This window comes from Pipra filicauda, unplaced genomic scaffold, assembly GCF_003945595.2.
Source record: "Pipra filicauda isolate LSUMZ 115617 unplaced genomic scaffold, ASM394559v2 scaffold402_size659489_pilon, whole genome shotgun sequence".
In the NCBI taxonomy this organism is placed as follows: Eukaryota; Metazoa; Chordata; class Aves; order Passeriformes; family Pipridae; genus Pipra; species Pipra filicauda.
This window is the reverse complement of record NW_024104535.1, coordinates 298,560-316,808: the sequence shown is the minus strand read 5'-3', so window position 1 is coordinate 316,808 and position 18,249 is coordinate 298,560. Positions and strand designations below refer to the sequence as shown.

Genomic DNA, 18,249 nt, shown 5'->3' with positions numbered 1-18,249 from the left:
TAGTTAGACAATGGAGCAGGTTCCTCAGACAGGCTATGGGATCTCCATCTTCAGAGGTATTCAAAACTCAACTCAAAAAATGGTTCCTGAACTATTTGTCAGAATAAGACTTAATCAGGGGAGGGTGAAAAACATTTTCAGAGGTCAGTCTGTCTTAAATTTCTGTATGAGGTGCTCTCATGAACACAAATAGCCTTTAAAACTGTCGGTGTTCAGCCACTATCCAAGGGCTCACAGAGTGATGTGCCATCATGGGGGGCAAGGGAAGACTAATCTGCGTTGGGTGTAAAGGGACCTCTAGCATCCAGAGGGAGAGGACACTGCCCCAGGCTCTCACTCTTTGGGAACCCTATTCCCAGTCTCTCCCCTGTGACTCTGAGGTGGCAATGGATGCTGTTTATAGGCTTTCTCATTCAGCATCTTTCAAACACTGTTTTAATCCTGACATGGGGTCAGAAACCACGGGCTTTTCACAGGATCTCAGGAAAGGGAAACTGCCAGAAGCACAAAGCATTTCAGGCTAATTTGGTCATACGCAGATACAAAGCTTATCATTTTCTTTTATCCATCTTTTCCTTTACAGGAAATTTAGCCAGAACACAGTTGCCCAGCTCTGGTATTTTGTGAAATGTGTTTATTTTGGCTTATCAGCATATCAGATACGCTGCGGATATCCAACTCGTGTTCTTGGTAACTTCCTCACAAAAAGTTATAACTATGTCAACCTGTTCTTATTTCAAGGGTAAGTGTAGACTTACTGCCCTTCTTTCTTTTGTGTAATAAGGACTTGTTATAATGAGTTGTGGGGTTATTCACAGACTGCTGGAAATAAGACAGTAAATTTTGCACAGCATACTCTGTATATGCCATATGTCCCCTGTAGTCCACAAAAAAAAAAAAAAAATCTATTCCAGGAATGCAAACTTCAGAAAAATTGATCTCCCACTCTGAACCCAGAAGCCTGATACACCAGTAACCCATTCAGGCCCCTATGGCAGAGACATTTTTAACATTTCTAAGAAATCACCTCTGTGAACAGAGATAGGGGCTACACATTATAGTAGAAAACAGGTGATGTTATTAGTTCTGCAGTCCTAAAAACTGGTAAGGTGTCAAATCCCAAAGATATCTTTGGAGCAGGTCTACAGGCTCTACCTCAACAGGTGAACGAAATCGAGTGAAAGACAATACACCTGAGAAATAAGAACTATGCATCAAAAAATGTTTCCTTTGAGAAGTGCTGCACATTTGAAACTCTTCAGGAGTTAGGAGTGCTAGTGCAAGTAACAGGCATTGCTTGGAGTGGAGGTGGTCTTACAGAGCCTTACTTCACGCTCCACTTAGACTGTTACAATGATCTTGTGATTAAGCTAGTTCAAAGCATATATGTATTCCACAGAAAAACTGGAATAATTTCAGCATTTTCACAATATTTGCAGTATGGGCTTAGTGCATTCCAGTAGGAAAAGTTACAGAAGAAAGCTTTCCTCACATGAAATGCTCTTTGTGACCTGGCTGATCAGAAAAGTGTTACATGTATATTGATTTCCTGTTAGCCTACATTCTTCTGCTGCTTAAGATTTAAAAAGCCCAGTTCCATACACAACTGAGGACTGCCCACCTACTGCAAAGGTGCCATGCACCACTTGGTGTAAGGAGCTATAAAACAAATTCCCACCGTCCTGCGGAAAACATGGTCTCCACTCCCAGGTCAGAGGAATTTAGGGATACAGGAAAGCCTTTTACTATTCCATCAATGGCTCGATCGCAATTACTGGGCATAATGATGCAAAAGCATATTTATGGCCTGACAAGGAGATCTAGAAGAACATGAGCAACAGCAGATCTGTACTAGCCATGCAATTTCAGGATATGATTGTATTCGTATTTACAAAATCTCCCCGTAAGATCTTTTAATATTGTCTTAATTCTCCCTCTCATCATATATACACATGCCGTGCTTGTTCAGTGTGATCCCTCTGTTTCTGATGAGTTATTTGCTGTGATCTCCCTGCAGGTTCCGCCTAGTTCCGTTTTTGACTGAGCTGAGAGCAGTAATGGACTGGGTTTGGACCGATACCACTCTCAGTCTTTCCAGCTGGATCTGTGTTGAAGATATCTATGCCCATATATTCATCCTGAAGTGTTGGCGAGAGTCAGAAAAAGTAAGGAAGCCCCATATAAGTGATCCAGGCCTCCTCTCCCCCTTGCAGAAATTTAGAGAAATAATCATGGCTCCCTAAATGATTGGGAAATCCACCATAAAACCAGTTTGTTAGAAGATACACCTCGTGCTTATGTTCAGAAATATTCAGACTCTTCGGTGGTTTATGGTAGTTGGCAGTCAGGTGGAGTGAAATTTCAAATGTCTTCTCTTTTGTGCCTAGCTTATTTTTCCACCATTATCATGAACTCCACAAGCATGTGCCTCCTGGCTTAATTGCATGCCTGGGTTTCAGGGCTGGTATTCACACAGTCTCACACACAACTAGATAAGTTACCAGCAGTAGCAGGGAAACTGTAGCTGAAGAGAAAGGTCAGTAGAAGGAAAAGTTCGTGTCCATGTCCCTGTAGGTCCCAGGGACATCAGGTTCATGTAACTGTAGAGGGAACTCAGCTGGCTCCTCTGTCTCAGGAGAGTCCCTGCACATCCAGAACCGAACTGTAGGCCAGATAAACCCACCATTTGTCTGACTGAAATTTCAGTCTCTTTAAATCATTTAAGCTTCAGTTCAAATTAAACTTGTAAATTCTGGATTCCTTATAACCGCTATAAAGATTGCAACCATATGCTTGCTTATTTTGCCAATTTGAAATAGAAATTAAGCATTATTTTAAGAGTGACCAAACCAGTCAGAAATTCTACATCTGCATTGAAATGGATTTATTTTTAAGTGTTACTGACGTATTTCTACTTTTATTATAATCCTGTCTCTTAATGGCAATTACTTTCCAAGTATGTCACTTAGATTAACTCAGAGCTAAAGAGCACACAAATCTTGTATATAGGCTTTTTCTCTGTGACTCCCACTACTGCCATGAATGGAAGAAGTTCCGAAGAACTTCAGTGGTCAGAGAAATAATAATCCAGTTCTACTTTGACTGTCCATCTCACTGTGGTTTTTTATACCACAACAGGATCATGTGCATTATATGTAGCAGAGAGCTGACATGGGAAAATTTCCATGTCTAAGCTAGAATGTGTGTGCTAATGCCATGTAGCAAAATATCTAACCATGACTTTACATGTTGTTCAAGGTACTTTAGTTCTCTCTGTCTCTTACACATTGAGTGGTATGCTTAAGTACTTTAACTGTTAGAGTCTCTCTGAGGTGTTCTGTAATGTCATTAAAAGTGCCTGAACTAATCTCTTACAGACAAATAATATACCCCCGCTGATCTTGATACGATATTTTAATGAAAAGAGTATTCTGTAGCATAGGACAAATTACTTGATACACTGCTTCGAAAAGTAACTAATTTGTTTTAAATATAGCATTGTATTACGAATTTAATGTTCTCATAGGGCTTTATGGATTCATGTTGTAAAGCAAGAACAATTTCCTGAAAGCCGTATTCCTGGCGTGTGTTTGCGGTACAGAGCAATATAATGCAAAATGCATCTCTATTTTACACGTGCAGTATGCAGTGCAGGAAAGACAGACTCCTAAACACTACATAGTTAAATCCTTATAAGAGAATACACCAAAATAAATTACAGTGATGGTAAGGCATTTTACAGGATGGTGAAGGTACTAAGGTATTCAGTCATGAGGCAAATAACAGAGGGACGGCATTATGGGCAAGGGAAAACAGACATACCATGTGATCTGCTTTGAAAGGAGAAGAAAAGCAAAGTCACTTTTGGTCTCAAAAACTAAGAAAGGGAAGGATGTTACATCAGCAGTATCAATATTCTAGGGACAACAACAAAACTGTAAACATTATTTAAATGCAGTTGGTGTCAGATTCACTAGAAACAGATTGGATAAAGCCTGTGAACAACTCTTGGAAATACTGTAAGTGAAGTATGAAATGAATGTGGAGGTAGTGCAATATCAGACATTTCTACTGATTGTGTATGTCAGTTGCTGGCAAACAATTTTCCTGCTCCCCCAACTTTGATATATGGTTTGCAGCATTTCGAGATCTATGAGAGGAACTGCCTTAAGGAGCTTTGAGATAAAACTTTTTGGAAGGCTATATACAAGAAAGTGGGTCAATCACAATAGCAGTTTTTGGAACAAAATGTTGTATCACTGTTGCTGCTATTATTTTATATTTTGTTCATGTGAGTTCATGTTTGCACTCATTCAGACAAAAAAATTCAAATTATCCTAGCAATTTCTTCCTTCTTTATCGTTGTGAAGAATCAAAATCCCAGTATTTGTCACACTGAACACACACCTGATATGGGTTAATTTGTCACTTTTCTCTGTTGTCACCAGAAATTAAGTGTCTGTGCAGGCTTGGCTAAAAAAAAATCTCAGAATAACTGGCCTGGCAATGGGTAGCAAATTACCACAAAAGATGGGAAGCCTTAATATCGTTATATATTTACTAATCAAATCATATGAAGTGTACCTCTGATAGAAGAGACATTACCATATTGCTGTTTGCTTTTGCAGAGATATCCCCAACCAAGAGGCCAGAAGAAAAAGAAAGTTGTGAAGTATGGAATGGGTGGCATGATTATCGTCTTGCTGATTTGTATTGTCTGGTTCCCACTGCTCTTCATGTCTTTAATCAAATCTGTTGCAGGCATCACCAACAAGCCTCTAGATGTATCAATCACAATAACTCTAGGAGGTTATCAGGTAAAAAAAGAAGACACACTAAAAGTTAATTCTGGTTTTTGCACTGTATTTCCTGTACTATTCTTCTTCCCTTCGTTGAATTGAACTCTCCTGCCTTATGCAAGGTATCAGGCAAACTTCCACAAATTATCCCTTTTGGGTTTAAAAACATGTTATTTTATCACTGATGTAATATACTATCTTCACTTTCGAGTTAAAACCATAATCTACTAGCAGTGGAATCCAAATAAATTATCCTACATCAGATACACTCAGATAACTGCCTACAGGTCCACGTGGTAAATACAAGATAATTGGAGGTAGCTTGCATCTCAGTGGAATGAAATTATAATCTTCTGTCGAATTGAGTGCCATAATTGTCTTGGGCTGTAATGCATAAGATGCTATACTGTGTATGTAGCAGCAATGTGAAGTAAATGTGACAAGTGTGTGTTCTTTTGTTTCCCAGCCTATTTTCACAATGAGTGCTCAACAGAGTCAGCTCGAGGATTTCAATCAGACCCGTTTCAATATGCTTCTGGCAGGCTATAGGGGTAACACTGTAAGTGAAATGTAAAATACCTCATTACTTAAAAATGTGTACATGTTTCCATGGAGGCCTTTTGTGAGTTTTGTTTGTGTAGTTATGAGTGGTAAGCAGTGCTGTCATCAATTGGAAGATATTTTCACAAAGAGTAGAATGAATAAAGGTTCACACAAATCATTTGTCAGGACTGAGCTGAGTTATGGTCAGGCAAGCCACCATTAATCTAGACATCTTTCCACAAAATCATGGAAGACAGAAACCTTAGTTGTCCTGTTCTCTGAATAAAAACCTCTCTTCTAAATGACGCAAACCTTTAGGAGACATGATGCTGTTTGTGTACTGCCAAAACAAATGTGCTGTGGGGACATAACAGTGTTGGCCCTTTAAGCCCCATGGTCCTTCCTATAGCACACACATCTTTCACCTCCTGATGAGGAGAGGTGGTGCTGTCAAAAGAAAGTGTGCATGGGCTAGAAATATTTTGACATTAAAATGTCAAAACAACCATTTAAGCAAACTCTCAGTATTTCATGAAGCAATATGCATAAAGTTTTCACAAGTTTCTACAAGAAAAAGACTAGTAATTAGTAGAAATTATAGATTTAAAAGAAGTGCTTGCTACTACCCCATTCAAGAATTAATAGGTTTTGATCTTAGATCCTACCAAATAGCCCATGTATGACTGCATTAATATTGTAACCTTGATCCATTTCAAAGTTACGAGTTTCAAGTTGCTTTATCCTTTGCAGACATCTTTCTATGCAGAAAGATACTCAACAGAAGACAGAGTAAAATTTTAACTCAAGTTTAAACACTCTACAGAGTTTACTTCCTGAACTTTCAGGCTTACTTTGGCCTTCATGGCCATCAAACAGCAAGGCCACTTTTGTTTTGCCTTCTTAGCTTGGGTATATCTAGAGCCCCAATTGGTACCTGAGGAAGGCAATCAGTGCACACCCCTGCACTTACAGTTAATCAAACATTTACAGTTCTGTCTGACTGGGAGACATGCTTCTGTGTCTTGTGGATATCACTGCTCTGAAATTTTATTTTCCTTTTCTGCACCTACAGGCTGCCTTGCAGTTTCTAGAGGGCTATGGAAAAGAAGATATAACTTTAGCAGATCTAGAGGGAAATTCAAATTCTTTATGGACCATCAGCCCTCCCAGTAGACAGAAAATGATAGAAGGACTGCGGGATTTTTCATCTGAGTTCACTGTAGTTCTTTCGTGGACCATTCAGAGGTAATTAAAAAGGCTGTTTGCCAAGCATTTCCTCAGTAGAACAGTTCCATGCTGCATTTTTGGTTTAGTTTTTCAGCAAATTCTATTGTACTGCAGAGCAAAAATCTGTAAGTGTGAGGGAGACAGAGAGAAGTCACTTTTGTTGCTCAGGGAAACATTTATTGCCTGCAGTTCTCAAAAATAGAGAAGTGGAGCCACTTCCAAGTAGATTCTTTAAAATGGCATGATAGAGTTTTCAATGGGACTTGAGGGAAAGGAAGAGTAAGAAAATTTTAGCCAGTTTTACATGGAGATGTTCAAATAAACTGCCCTAACAAAAGTCTTGTTATCATTTATGGAAATTGAATACTCAGACCTAGTTAAGGCATAAAGCCTATGAGGAAATAGAAACAGAACTGCTTGGTCCTCTTTTTAAGGGAGTCTGGAATTGACAAACTATTTTTATATGCAAATAACATAACAATGGCACAGATCCCTTTGCCTGTTTACTTGTAATTCCTTTGGCCTCAGTGAACTATACTTTACAATGAAGTTTTTGAAAGATACAGCCTAAAAAATAAAGTCGTTGCACACAGGCTGGACCACACCCAGTCACCAAGGTCATTTGTTCACTACTGTCTGCCAGCTGGGGTTCCTGTAGACTGCTGGATTAAACTGAAGTCATCACTTTGTGGAAATTAAGTTCCTTTGCAGCCCTGGTATCTACGTGTTTTGTTGGAAGTAGAAGCTGGATTGTTATAACAAAAGACTATGCACAAGAAGCAGGTCAGCTGAATCACTGTGGGAGCTCTGAACTTGCTGGGTCAGTCTTTCCACAGTCAAAAATAGTAATGAATCTGCATCCTTAATTTAACTTTATTTGACCCCTCATTTTCCTGGAAGCATTGAGTATTAGCTAGTGAATTACTCCACTCCATCATTTCTGAGCCTTATATTATTTTTTAATACTGCTACTCAGTTTGCCCATATGCTTTCATAACTACAAGCATTCATACACTAGTTGAAAGAGACCTTTTTCACCCTCAGATTATATCTTGTGGATTACATTGTGACCATGAATAACTGAAAATGTTAAAGACTTACCACAGTGACCTTCTACTTAAATGCTGTCTTTCATCTAGGCAAGGAGACCACAAGCAGCAGTAAGATAAGCCTGTTGTGTCACACATTGTTTGCCTTTGCACAGCATCTGCTGGTAATGTTTCTGTGCAGTCCTCCCAGCCCCCAGCCTTACCCAGCTGCCACACTTGGACCACAGGACATGGCATAAGGCATTGTGCGAAAGCTGATCCTGCACCAGTCGTGTTCTGCAGTTGGTGTGAAGCCTGAGGGGGAGGCATGGAGGTCCTATCAGTCTGTTAGACAAGTTTCTGCAGGGTTGAGGTGGTGTTTTGGGAAGCTGTAGCTGACTGCAACATCCTTAGCTGTCCTGACACTGAACAGTCCCATTGCCTAAAGTGAGAGCAAAATTATACTAATTTGTCATTATTGTCCTGTATACAAAGGCATAGTCAGTTGGAAAAACAAACCTTTAAGGCTGCTACATATCCTCTGTGAAAAAAACCACACCATCTCAGGTACAGGTCGCATGATGCTTGCTTTATCAAAGACTAGGTTAGCCAGGGTCAGTGCTGACTAGTTAGACAACTAGCTCTTGCATTCAGCAAAAAGTGCTTAGGTTATGCTCGCATTGTAGGCTGACAGTGTGTCTTCCCTTTTACTTACAACAGAAATCTCACCCTTGGAGCCAAAGCTGAAATAGCGTCAGATAAACTTACCTTTAAACTACAAAACAAAACCAGAACAGATATTGCTACAATGATGTCTGGAAAGAAACTGGAAAAGGTGTAAGTTATTTTCTTTGCCTATTTATATGCAAACTTTCCCTTTTGAAGCCTGATTTCCTAAGAAGGTCAAGCTTGTCCAACTGTTTCATTTGTCTGCCCCCTCTAATAACAGAGGCCAACAGCACTGAAGTCAAATAATAGCAGTATTAAAGGTAAAAGCTTGCTTTCTATTATAAATGTAGGCTGAGAAGACCACAAACACTGGATCATCACCAACAAGCATGGTGAAGCTATTAGCAACTTTTCTTTGATTTATTGGATAAACACAAGTTCACTGCAGTATATTTATAGTTCAGCTTGCCTTTGCGTTACTTCCGTTCAACTTGATCTGAGGATGTTGTATTGAGGATTTTTTTGTTTTAAATAACCATCCAGACTGTATTTCACATTGTTATTTTTGAATAGTGTGAGATTGGCAAGGAAGTGTTAAATCACTGCGGTCAAAGGGTAACATCTGCAGTCATTTCTGACATTAGATCTTTCCTGTGATGGAAATTCACAAGGCATGGTCCTAATATGAATATTAAACATTATTCTATGGATATAGCCTTATAGCATTAACAGCAGTGGTGCCTCCTTCCAGACTGGAAAAGAGTCTGGCTCTTCCTCTTCCGCCGGCTCACTGGGGATTACTTTACAGCAGTAGTCTCTAAGTACTGCTAAGCCAGCACATCATCCCTGAAGGCCACCTAATCTGATTTGTGGCTACCAGAGTTGAAAAGTTTAAAATGAGGCCAACTGGGATTGTGAAAAATCTGAGAGGTTCTTATCTGTTAGTAGGTAGGAATTAGATTTGCCTTTTCTGTGCACAGTTCTTTTTCTGCACCTCCCCACACACTTGTACATCCAAACAGACTGCTGTTGCACATCTGATCATTGCATTTAAAAGTATTTTATGCCTCTTTTACTTTTCTGCTGTATGAGGATGCAGGAATATTTCCTAAGGTGATGTACAGCCATGGAGGATAGATTTTTCTCATTTGTAGGAAGAGGTAATTTGTTTATAATTTTCCCTTTGTAGGAGGCAAACAGTGACATAGAAGATATACCTGCATTTGCCTGTCTTGCAAATATATTGCCTTAATATTGTTGATTTAGGCTTTTTTTACCTGATCATAAAAGAAAAACAATTGTTGCAGCTATTCAGCATGGAGCTTTCTGTTACCACCCCTACAGGGACAACTTAGCTGCTGAGCTCTTACCTTTTTTTTGGACCTGCTGGAGGCAAGTGTCACAGGACTTCCCTGAGAGCTCTGCTTCCCTAGAATTTTTCAACCATTTGAGGAAAAAGTTGGGCAGAATCTCTGCTTTTAATGAAATGTCTCTCCCTCTAGATGCTGGTAATTTATTCTGACTTAAGATGATTTGATTTTGAGTCCAGTGGAAGAACTTTTACAAACATCTTTCTTTTTAAGTTTGAAATCCTCCTAAAAACTGTGAAAATATTTCCCAATTAAAGATTCTGGAAAAATTCTCACTCTTTTCAGGTGTTACTATCGAAATATTTTGCAATTCTGAAGTAATAACTGTTCTCACCAAATATTTTTCTAGCTAAATATTTTTCTAGCTTGTTTACTACTGCCTTTCTTTATGACATTATAGCTGACCATAAAAGCAGCTTTGTTAAAAAGGGAAACAAAATATAAAGCCTACATTCCTTGCAAACACGCATGCCTCAGGTGTGTGGAATTCATAGTGTATGAATGGTGACATTATGGATGGAGCTCCCTGCTGAAGTTCTGACAAAACATTGCCCATAAATCCAGCTAACTTTCAGATGTGACATCTGAACACTATAAAGTCATAGCTTGAGCCAAGAATTACTGGGAACTGCGTATAGCCCTGTTAGGTATTTCTAAATGATTTTAGACGTATAAAAATATGAAATATTTGCTTTCTCATTTTTTTTCAGAACATTAGAGGAAGTATATCCCTACTACATCAAGGCTCCTAGTGATTCTCTGGCAAAACCCATAAAGCAGCTATTGAAAGGTATGTGTGCAGACCATGAAAAACAGAATATGGTTGAAAGAAGTGCAACACAACACTCACATTTGTACATTCACTGAGATGTTACAAGGTGCCTCAGTCTGAAATGCACTTACAATGGTTTCTACTTGGTGCCCACAAGATTGAGGCAAGATAAGGTAATACAGTATAAGACAGAAAATACATTTGGATGTACAGGTATACAATAGCTTTGTATTTAACAGTGAGGACTCTAAGGATGAAGTCCGTCTCCTTTACTTCAATTCTGCTTTAGGAACTGTTTTCCTTTGTTTTCTAAGTGATCAGAAGTTTCACTTCTCTGCATCTCCCTAACACCTTACTATGAACAGTCAGTAGCATTGCATGTCTGCAAATGTAGCTCCTCAACTTAAATACTGACACTGCATAATTTTGATTTTTTTAAGCTCTTCCTTTCTTATTGGTGCAAAGAACCCAGTTTAGATAGATAAATCATTGAATTTCAGAGTCAGAATGCATACAGGTACTCACAGACAAACAGAATACATGAACACATGGGCACATAACACATGAAAAACCTGTTGGATTAGAAGAGTAGGAACAAGTCTTTATTAAAGAGCAATTTGCTCAACAAAGGTTAAATTTGGCGCTTGAGTATATTAGTAGTACGAGTACTAGTAGGAATAGTATGTAGGACATTACTATCAAGGTTCAGTGATTAGATTAATTGGAAAAAACTATTTTTGAGACTGAACCTCAAGTATCAATCTATGAGTAGCAATAAGTTACAAGTGCTTACGAGTCATTAGTCAGGTCCTTAATTTGACATTCTTCAGAAGGGCTTTAATGTATACACTACTAATGTACATTCAGGATGATCAGAGTTTGCCTCCTGTCTGTGTGATCAGTATGCATAAAACAGGATAGTATGCTTTTTTTTGATATAAGGGAATAACATCTTCTGTATCGAGACATAAATCATTTACAGTGGTAGTTTCACTTTGACATCTAGAAGCTGACCGCTATCCCTCAGGCTAAATGTCTTTCTTTAGGCCTGAAATGCACACATGATGAGTGCTACTGACATTTTGGACTGAAAATACCAAAATGATTTGACAGTTGTACAGAAGAAAATGTAGGTGATATGAAATATTTTATTTATTTAATGTAGATTCAGATGAGATTTGCAGAAGGAAGAACACAGAAGTCTAGGTTTTATAAATTTTATACTTTTGTACAGAAATAATGAAAAATGGGTTTTAGGAGAATTATAAAAAACTTTTGCTTTTACGTTGCTCAGTCATTTTCTTATGCAGATGTTTGAAGTATCTGTCTCAAAGTAGTTGATTTCCACAATTCTTTGTGTACATATTTTAACACTTCTTTTTTTCAATAGACTGCAAATGGAAAAATATCACAGTTTCCCTGGTCAAAAACAATGAGTCTGGTGAGGGAGTTCGTGAGTGGTGGGTTTTGAATCAGCTTGGAAAAACATTCAAAACATCTGGAGATAGTCTTGAGCTCATCATATTCAGTGATAAAGTCAGTCCTCCAAGCCTTGGATTTTTGGCTGGTTATGGGTAAGAAGGAATCTTCACATAAAATTAAATAAAGTACATGAGATAGAAGTAGAGGTGACTTTATTTGCTGATTTGGGGAGGTTAATTCTTTGTTGTTTTTGTGTTTGAACGTTACAACATTTTGAAAAGGAGTTTTGTGAGATTTTCGAGTTAATGTCTACTAATATTATCTATAGTAGGGTTAATATTCGTAAGGAATAGTATCACCCTTGGTAACTGCTCTCCAGTGGGAATAAAAACAGAAGCACCCTTCACACCAATTTCCTATTGAAGTAAAAAATTCAAAAGATGTCAGCTTAGCTGCAGGTCAGGTTCTGCCCAAATTCTCCCCAGTTTTGGCGACCTTCCCAATCTTGTAGCCAGGACCCTGAGTGTGAAACAGTTATGAAATACATCTCCACAGAGAGAGGAAGGAAGGAGACTGTGCATTCTCAGGAGATACATCCTTATGGTAAAATTTTGGAGAAATCCCCATAGGAGGATTATAAGGGGAGACAGGTAAATGTTAGTTTGTCACCAGTTACATATGTAATATGTAATTTTAATAAAAAATATTAAATATGAAACCTGACAGATTATTTGCCTTTAGCAGCCAGCTGTTGTCAGATTTCCCAAGTTGCAGGAGTCGCGACTTCCAAGCTGTAGCAGACAGGACATGGGACCATCAGGAACTGGGGTTAAACTGTTTAAGTCAGCAGCCCCAGCTGTTTATGTTTCCATATTTCTGTGATGTTTGAAAGACCTTACTTTCCTTCATCCTGCAGCACAGCAAAAGCACAATCCTAATTAGAAGTTAATGTTCACCCAGCTCACAGACTACACTTAGACATGTAGATGAGCTTCCTCACACTTGGCTGACTCTTTTTCAAGGCATGATTTGAACTCTTCCTTTCTTTCTTTTCAGCATTATGGGACTATACGCCTCAGTTGTCCTGGTGATAGGAAAGTTTGTCCGTGAATTTTTCAGTGGGATCTCTCACTCCATCATGTTTGAGGAGCTACCCAATGTAGACCGAATCTTGAAGTTGTGTACTGACATTTTCTTAGTGCGAGAGACTGGAGAACTGGAACTAGAAGAAGACCTGTACGCCAAACTAATATTCCTGTATCGCTCACCAGAGACCATGATCAAGTGGACTAGGGAAAAAACTAATTGATCTCTTTGGTGTCACACTGCAAATCAAGTTGATTTAATCTGAATTTTAAAGGAAAAAGAAAAAAAAGCACAATATTCTCTTAAGAGCTAAGCCTTTTATAGTTGGGTAGCAATGATTTTTCACTGAAGGAATCCTGGAAGCTACGGCCTTAGGAATCCATGCTGCCTTTCGAATAAGGATCAACAGTGAGGAAGTTTGAATGATTTGTTGGTTTTAATGTGCCACTCCTCTACAACCTGGGGACTGCTTTGTAATTTAATCAACAAAAAGTTTGCATCTTTGTCTGGCTAATTTTCCAGACGACCATTACAACTTAAAAAGAAATGAAGGGAGTGAATCCACAGATGACTCCAGTGTACCTTCTTAACCCTTTCTGGAGCCATACAGTTTGGATTGTGCAATATGCTGTTGTACATCACTGACTTTCAAGCTACAGTAATGGGACACTGACTAGCCTTCAGGACACCCAAGACCCAGGGCCGCAGTGGGATCTGAAGACATTCTAGCCATACCCATTTGTAGAAAAGCAGAGGTTGTGATGTACAAAGGACACTGTGGACAAGCCTCTGTTAGCAAAAAGAAAACAAGCAACAATCTGTTTAAATGCCTTATTTTATTTGTACAGTCACAGGAGACATTTCCACCAAACATCAATGACTTTTCTCAGGAAAAAAAGCAACTGAAAACTTGACACTTTGTCAAGACTAACTAATGGCTAGAATAATTATGGTGAATTATTGGGGTGTTCTGCTGGGCCATTCTCTTCAAAAGTTACTGCTTTCCATTAGATGAGAAAAGAAAGTGAATTCAATGACCTAATGAGCAACTTCATTTCTTATAACCCTTTAAAGACTGAATAATGTGTGCTTCTCTCTGCTTCTCATGACATGCTTTTTCCCATTTCAATGATGTAAGGCAACTGTTGTTTTGCTGTTAGCTGATATTCTTCTTCCAGTGTTTCAGGTATATGAAAATGTTTACATATTCCAAGTCACATTTTTACATCCTAGACGGGTTTTTTTTTTAGGTTCCCAACTATAGACATATGAGCTTGAAAAATGGCCTTTTTCGTAAATTGCTCTTCTTAGTGACACAAATGGCTCATTAGAGAACATTGTAGCATGAAAATTTACAATTGCAGTGTAGGTTTCATTCCATGTTAAAAATATATTGAGAAAAAAAAATCACTGAGTGGGTAGGGTATGTTAAAAAGGTATGCTGTGTAGTTTTGATTCAGTAATGACTTAAAATAAAGCACATGTTGCAAAGTCATTTTAGAAGTATTTTTCCTCTGCCTTTTTACATGAAATGGGAAGAGTTTGACATTCTTCTAACTCTGTGACAAATAAATCTCTTTCTTGTAGTTAGCTGCTATTTATTATATGAATGATTAGTTAATCACCAGAAAGAAACTAAAATTAACATAATTTGCTGGCACATTGTACTGCAGAACTTCATAAAACAGCACAACTAAATGAAGTTGAAACATACTCTGCTGAGTGCTTCCATGACAAATGCTGTCTCATCCATTCTATACTGTGAAAAGTAACATTTTGAGCACCTTGAAGCGCACAAAATAAAAATCGCTTCATGATATTGTAACAATAAAATAATTTGGTGACTGGAACTCACTGGAAGACAACCAGATTTCCTCCAAAGTGTAATGGAAAGGTGGCTGCTTATACAGCCAGGCAGCATTTCCCCCTGGAGAGTTTTACTCCATTTCTTCTATAGGTCCTGTGAATGAAAATCAAAATATAAAGGGCAGCCCTGACATGGTCTCCAGGGATGTTAAAATGTCCTTTATGCTTAGATGGATCCTCACCTGGGTGTTCAGTGATTTTAAGGAAAGCAACACTGGAAGGAGAAGTGTGAAGGGTGTAATGTATTTCTAAAGGTACCAGACAGCAGAACCACACTGGTCACAGTTGGTCCTGGCTCCCTTCCTGGTTCCTTCTCTCTAACAGGCACTTCCTTTCTGGTGAGAAAAAATATGTCTTTGGAATGAGCTGTAGTTCTTTGGGCTTTGCAGAAATGTGCTGCTCTTTCTTTCATGGATTGATCAACCTTTGAAAATAAAAGGATTCTTCTGTTGGGTTTTTTATTTATTTTTTTTTAAAAACAACTCTGCTGACACGGACTGGGTAGCTACCTACAACAGGTGAGAAGTGTACTGCTGATTACAATCCTCTGACCAGCTATCCAGATAAAGTTAAACTGGCAGCCCACACTCTAGGTGCTCAGTACTGGGGCCAGTACCATCTAACATGTTTATTAACAACCTGGAGGACATAACAGAGTGCACTTTCAGCAAGTTTATTTCGCCAAACCTGGATCTGGGGAGGTTTTGTGATAGCATGTCAGCTGCCCTCCTGGGACATGGGGTGGGCAGTTGCTACAGGGAGGGCAGAACTTCCTTTAAAGGCAGATCTCAGGATGCTGGAGAAATTATCTGCCAGGTACTTCACCAACTAAGATAAATGCAGCAAAGTCCTGCCTCTGAGACAAACTAACTCCTTGCAGCAATTCAGACTAGGTAGGTGGGTTGGGGACAGCTTTACAATAAAAAGAGCCAGTATCACGGGTGGGAATTGCATGGAATTGCACGTGTATGAGCAGTGTACTCTTGAGGCAAAGAAAACCAACAGGATAGTGGGCTCTATTTACAGGAGCACAGCTGAAAGTCAAGGGAAATTATAAATCCTCTCTATTCAGCACTTGCGAGACCACATCTGGAGACTTGCATGCAGGTTTGGGGTCTCCAGTGCAAGAAAGATACTGACATACTGGACTGAGCCTGGTAGGCAGCTGGAGGGCACAACATGTGAGGAGGGGCTGCAGGATCAGGGTTTGTTCAACCTTAAGAAGGAGGAGTCCAAGGGGAGAGCTTATTGGTGAGGTATAGAAAAGGCAGAGCCAAGCTCTGCAGAGGTGCATGATAGATTTAAGAGGCAACAGACACAAGCTGCAACAAGGGAGAAGAAAACTGTTTTTATCATGAGAGCAGTCAAACACTGGAGCAAGTTCCTAGAGAAACTGTGGGATGTTCAGCCTTGAAGGTTTTCAAAACTTGACGGAGTAACCTGTTTTAAGTGGCCATGCTTTGCATGAGAGGTTTGACCTGAAGCCTCCTGAAGCCAACCTGAATTATGCCATGGTTTTAGGATTCTGCCAGAGATACTGTAGCTTACTAAAGACAGTTTATTGGCTGCTGTGACAATAACCTCCAAAGTGTAAGAATAAAGTCATCAGGTACTACAGACCCAATGTCGCATATCAAACCTACTTTAGTAAGCCCCTGTGTCCCATTTTTCAGAGCTAAGCACTGCCAGGGGAAATTCCTGTTTTCCCTCTTCCACCCTTGTAATCAAGAAATTGTGGCTCACAAGATGATAATATAAGCCCTTACCTGTACACATGAACTGAATTGGATGGATGGGATTAAATGGCCATTTAGAAGCTTACCAGGTCAGACTTAAATGACATAGGTCCTTGTGGTTATTTTCCCAGATTTTAGGATTCCTTCCTTTTTTGTTCAATGGAGGAGCAGCTCTTCAATGGAATAAGCCTGCATACGAAAAGACAGCCATAAAATAAAATCAGTTTTGTTATATAAGCATCAGTGGGTTTACTTTCCCTATAGGAACTGATATTTTAGTGTTTACATAGAAGTTACAGTTTAAAAGCTGCATTCATCCAAGCTGCATTCATCCAAGCAGGTTCAGAGTGGATGTTAGGAAGCATTTCTTTACTGAGAGGGTAGTCAAACACTAGAATAGGCTTCTGAGGGAGGTCCAAATCTGTCAGTGTTTAAGAGGCATTTGGACAGTGCCCTTAACAGCACACTTTAACTTCTCATCAGCCCTGAGGTGGTCGGGCAGTCAGACTGTGATTGCTGTAGTTACCACCTCTTAATAGGACTGTGATTAATTTGGCACATATTTACCAGAGAGTACAGTTCCTCTATTTAGCTGGCAGGAATGCTGCTTTCCAGGTGCTGGCAGAAGACACGCTTCTTCAGGAAACAGTGGCATGACCTTTCTTCAAGGTCCATGGAGGAAGGAGGCCAAGTCTGATGAGGTCTAATTCTGGCACCCTTACAATTGTGAATCCTTCACAAATTTCATGAATACTCCACTAAGTGTTTGAATAGTCCAGTAAGTGTTTGAAGCATCTCCTGAGCACTCAGGCATCACTTTTGTGCAAGAGCTTCACTTTCCATGAGAGACAGGAGGCTGTGAAGTGATTTTAGCTGATTCCTTCATGCTCTCTCCAAAATACTTGAGCTCCCAGGGGAGCTGCTGCTGCCTAGAAAGCACAGGCTTGTTTCAGTAAACATCACTGAGGTGCTGCATCAGGACAACAGTAACCACCCAACCTCACTGCTTCTGCACAGAACTCTTCTGCACAGAAGCCTGCTCTCTTACATGAAGTAAGGTGCCAGAGGTGTGATTGTCCCTGGGATCTGTTTCTGGAGGGTACTTGCAGCTTCCATCACCTTTGCTGTACACCACACACCTGTGGCTGCTCTCTTTATGCCCCATTATTGTATATTAATATAATATAAAAAGACACGACCCGGCAGCTAGCTGGCAAGTAGCCAAATCTGTTTATTTAAAAGAAAAGTGCCTCCTTATAAACTCTCTGGAGGACCACCTGACCAATGACAGCACAGCACACACTGCTCATGTGCCCAGTATGCTGTCCAGGGACTTCAACTCCCAGAATGCTTCCCTCTGCATTCTCGGGACGCATCCCTACACCCCATTTATGTTTCTCCTACACAGCAGCCCATATTAGAAGATAGAAAATCCATAATTCTCTGTCAACTGTTACCACACCTGTGTGTCCCCAATTACCATCCTCTCTTGAAACTAAATGCATAAATGCTGATTGCTCTACCTGAGGATGGAGCCCTCAGCAGTGCCTGCCTCAGTTTCACTCCTGCATAGGAAAAGGACACACAGCCAAGTGGCCAGAGGAGAAGCACAAGAGCCAGAGCTGAATGTTTCCTCACCTTCCCACAAACTCATCTTAAACTGAAGCAGCTACTCTTTTTTTAACTTAATGTTCTGGTGCAGTAAAAGGTGAGGTGATTCTTTGCCTCTGT

The 18,249-nt window shown here is 39.6% G+C and overlaps 1 protein-coding gene across 3 annotated transcripts in view; it reads left to right on the top strand.

The window, feature by feature from the left end:
* PIEZO2 (piezo type mechanosensitive ion channel component 2) overlaps window positions 1-15,235 on the top strand; it is a 295,169-nt gene extending 279,934 nt beyond the window's left edge. For 2 of the 3 annotated variants that reach the window (XM_039385318.1, XM_039385319.1), the window contains 9 exons: window positions 584-742; window positions 2,018-2,165; window positions 4,629-4,817; window positions 5,266-5,358; window positions 6,415-6,587; window positions 8,318-8,434; window positions 10,347-10,426; window positions 11,799-11,982; window positions 12,887-15,235. In XM_039385318.1, coding sequence (XP_039241252.1) covers window positions 584-742; window positions 2,018-2,165; window positions 4,629-4,817; window positions 5,266-5,358; window positions 6,415-6,587; window positions 8,318-8,434; window positions 10,347-10,426; window positions 11,799-11,982; window positions 12,887-13,139 — 1,396 coding nt within the window. In that variant the 3' untranslated portion in view covers window positions 13,140-15,235. The remainder of the gene's footprint in view (window positions 1-583; window positions 743-2,017; window positions 2,166-4,628; window positions 4,818-5,265; window positions 5,359-6,414; window positions 6,588-8,317; window positions 8,435-10,346; window positions 10,427-11,798; window positions 11,983-12,886) is intronic. The other variant, XM_027744595.2, reaches the window with a different exon arrangement.
* The last annotated feature ends 3,014 nt before the right edge of the window (window positions 15,236-18,249 follow it).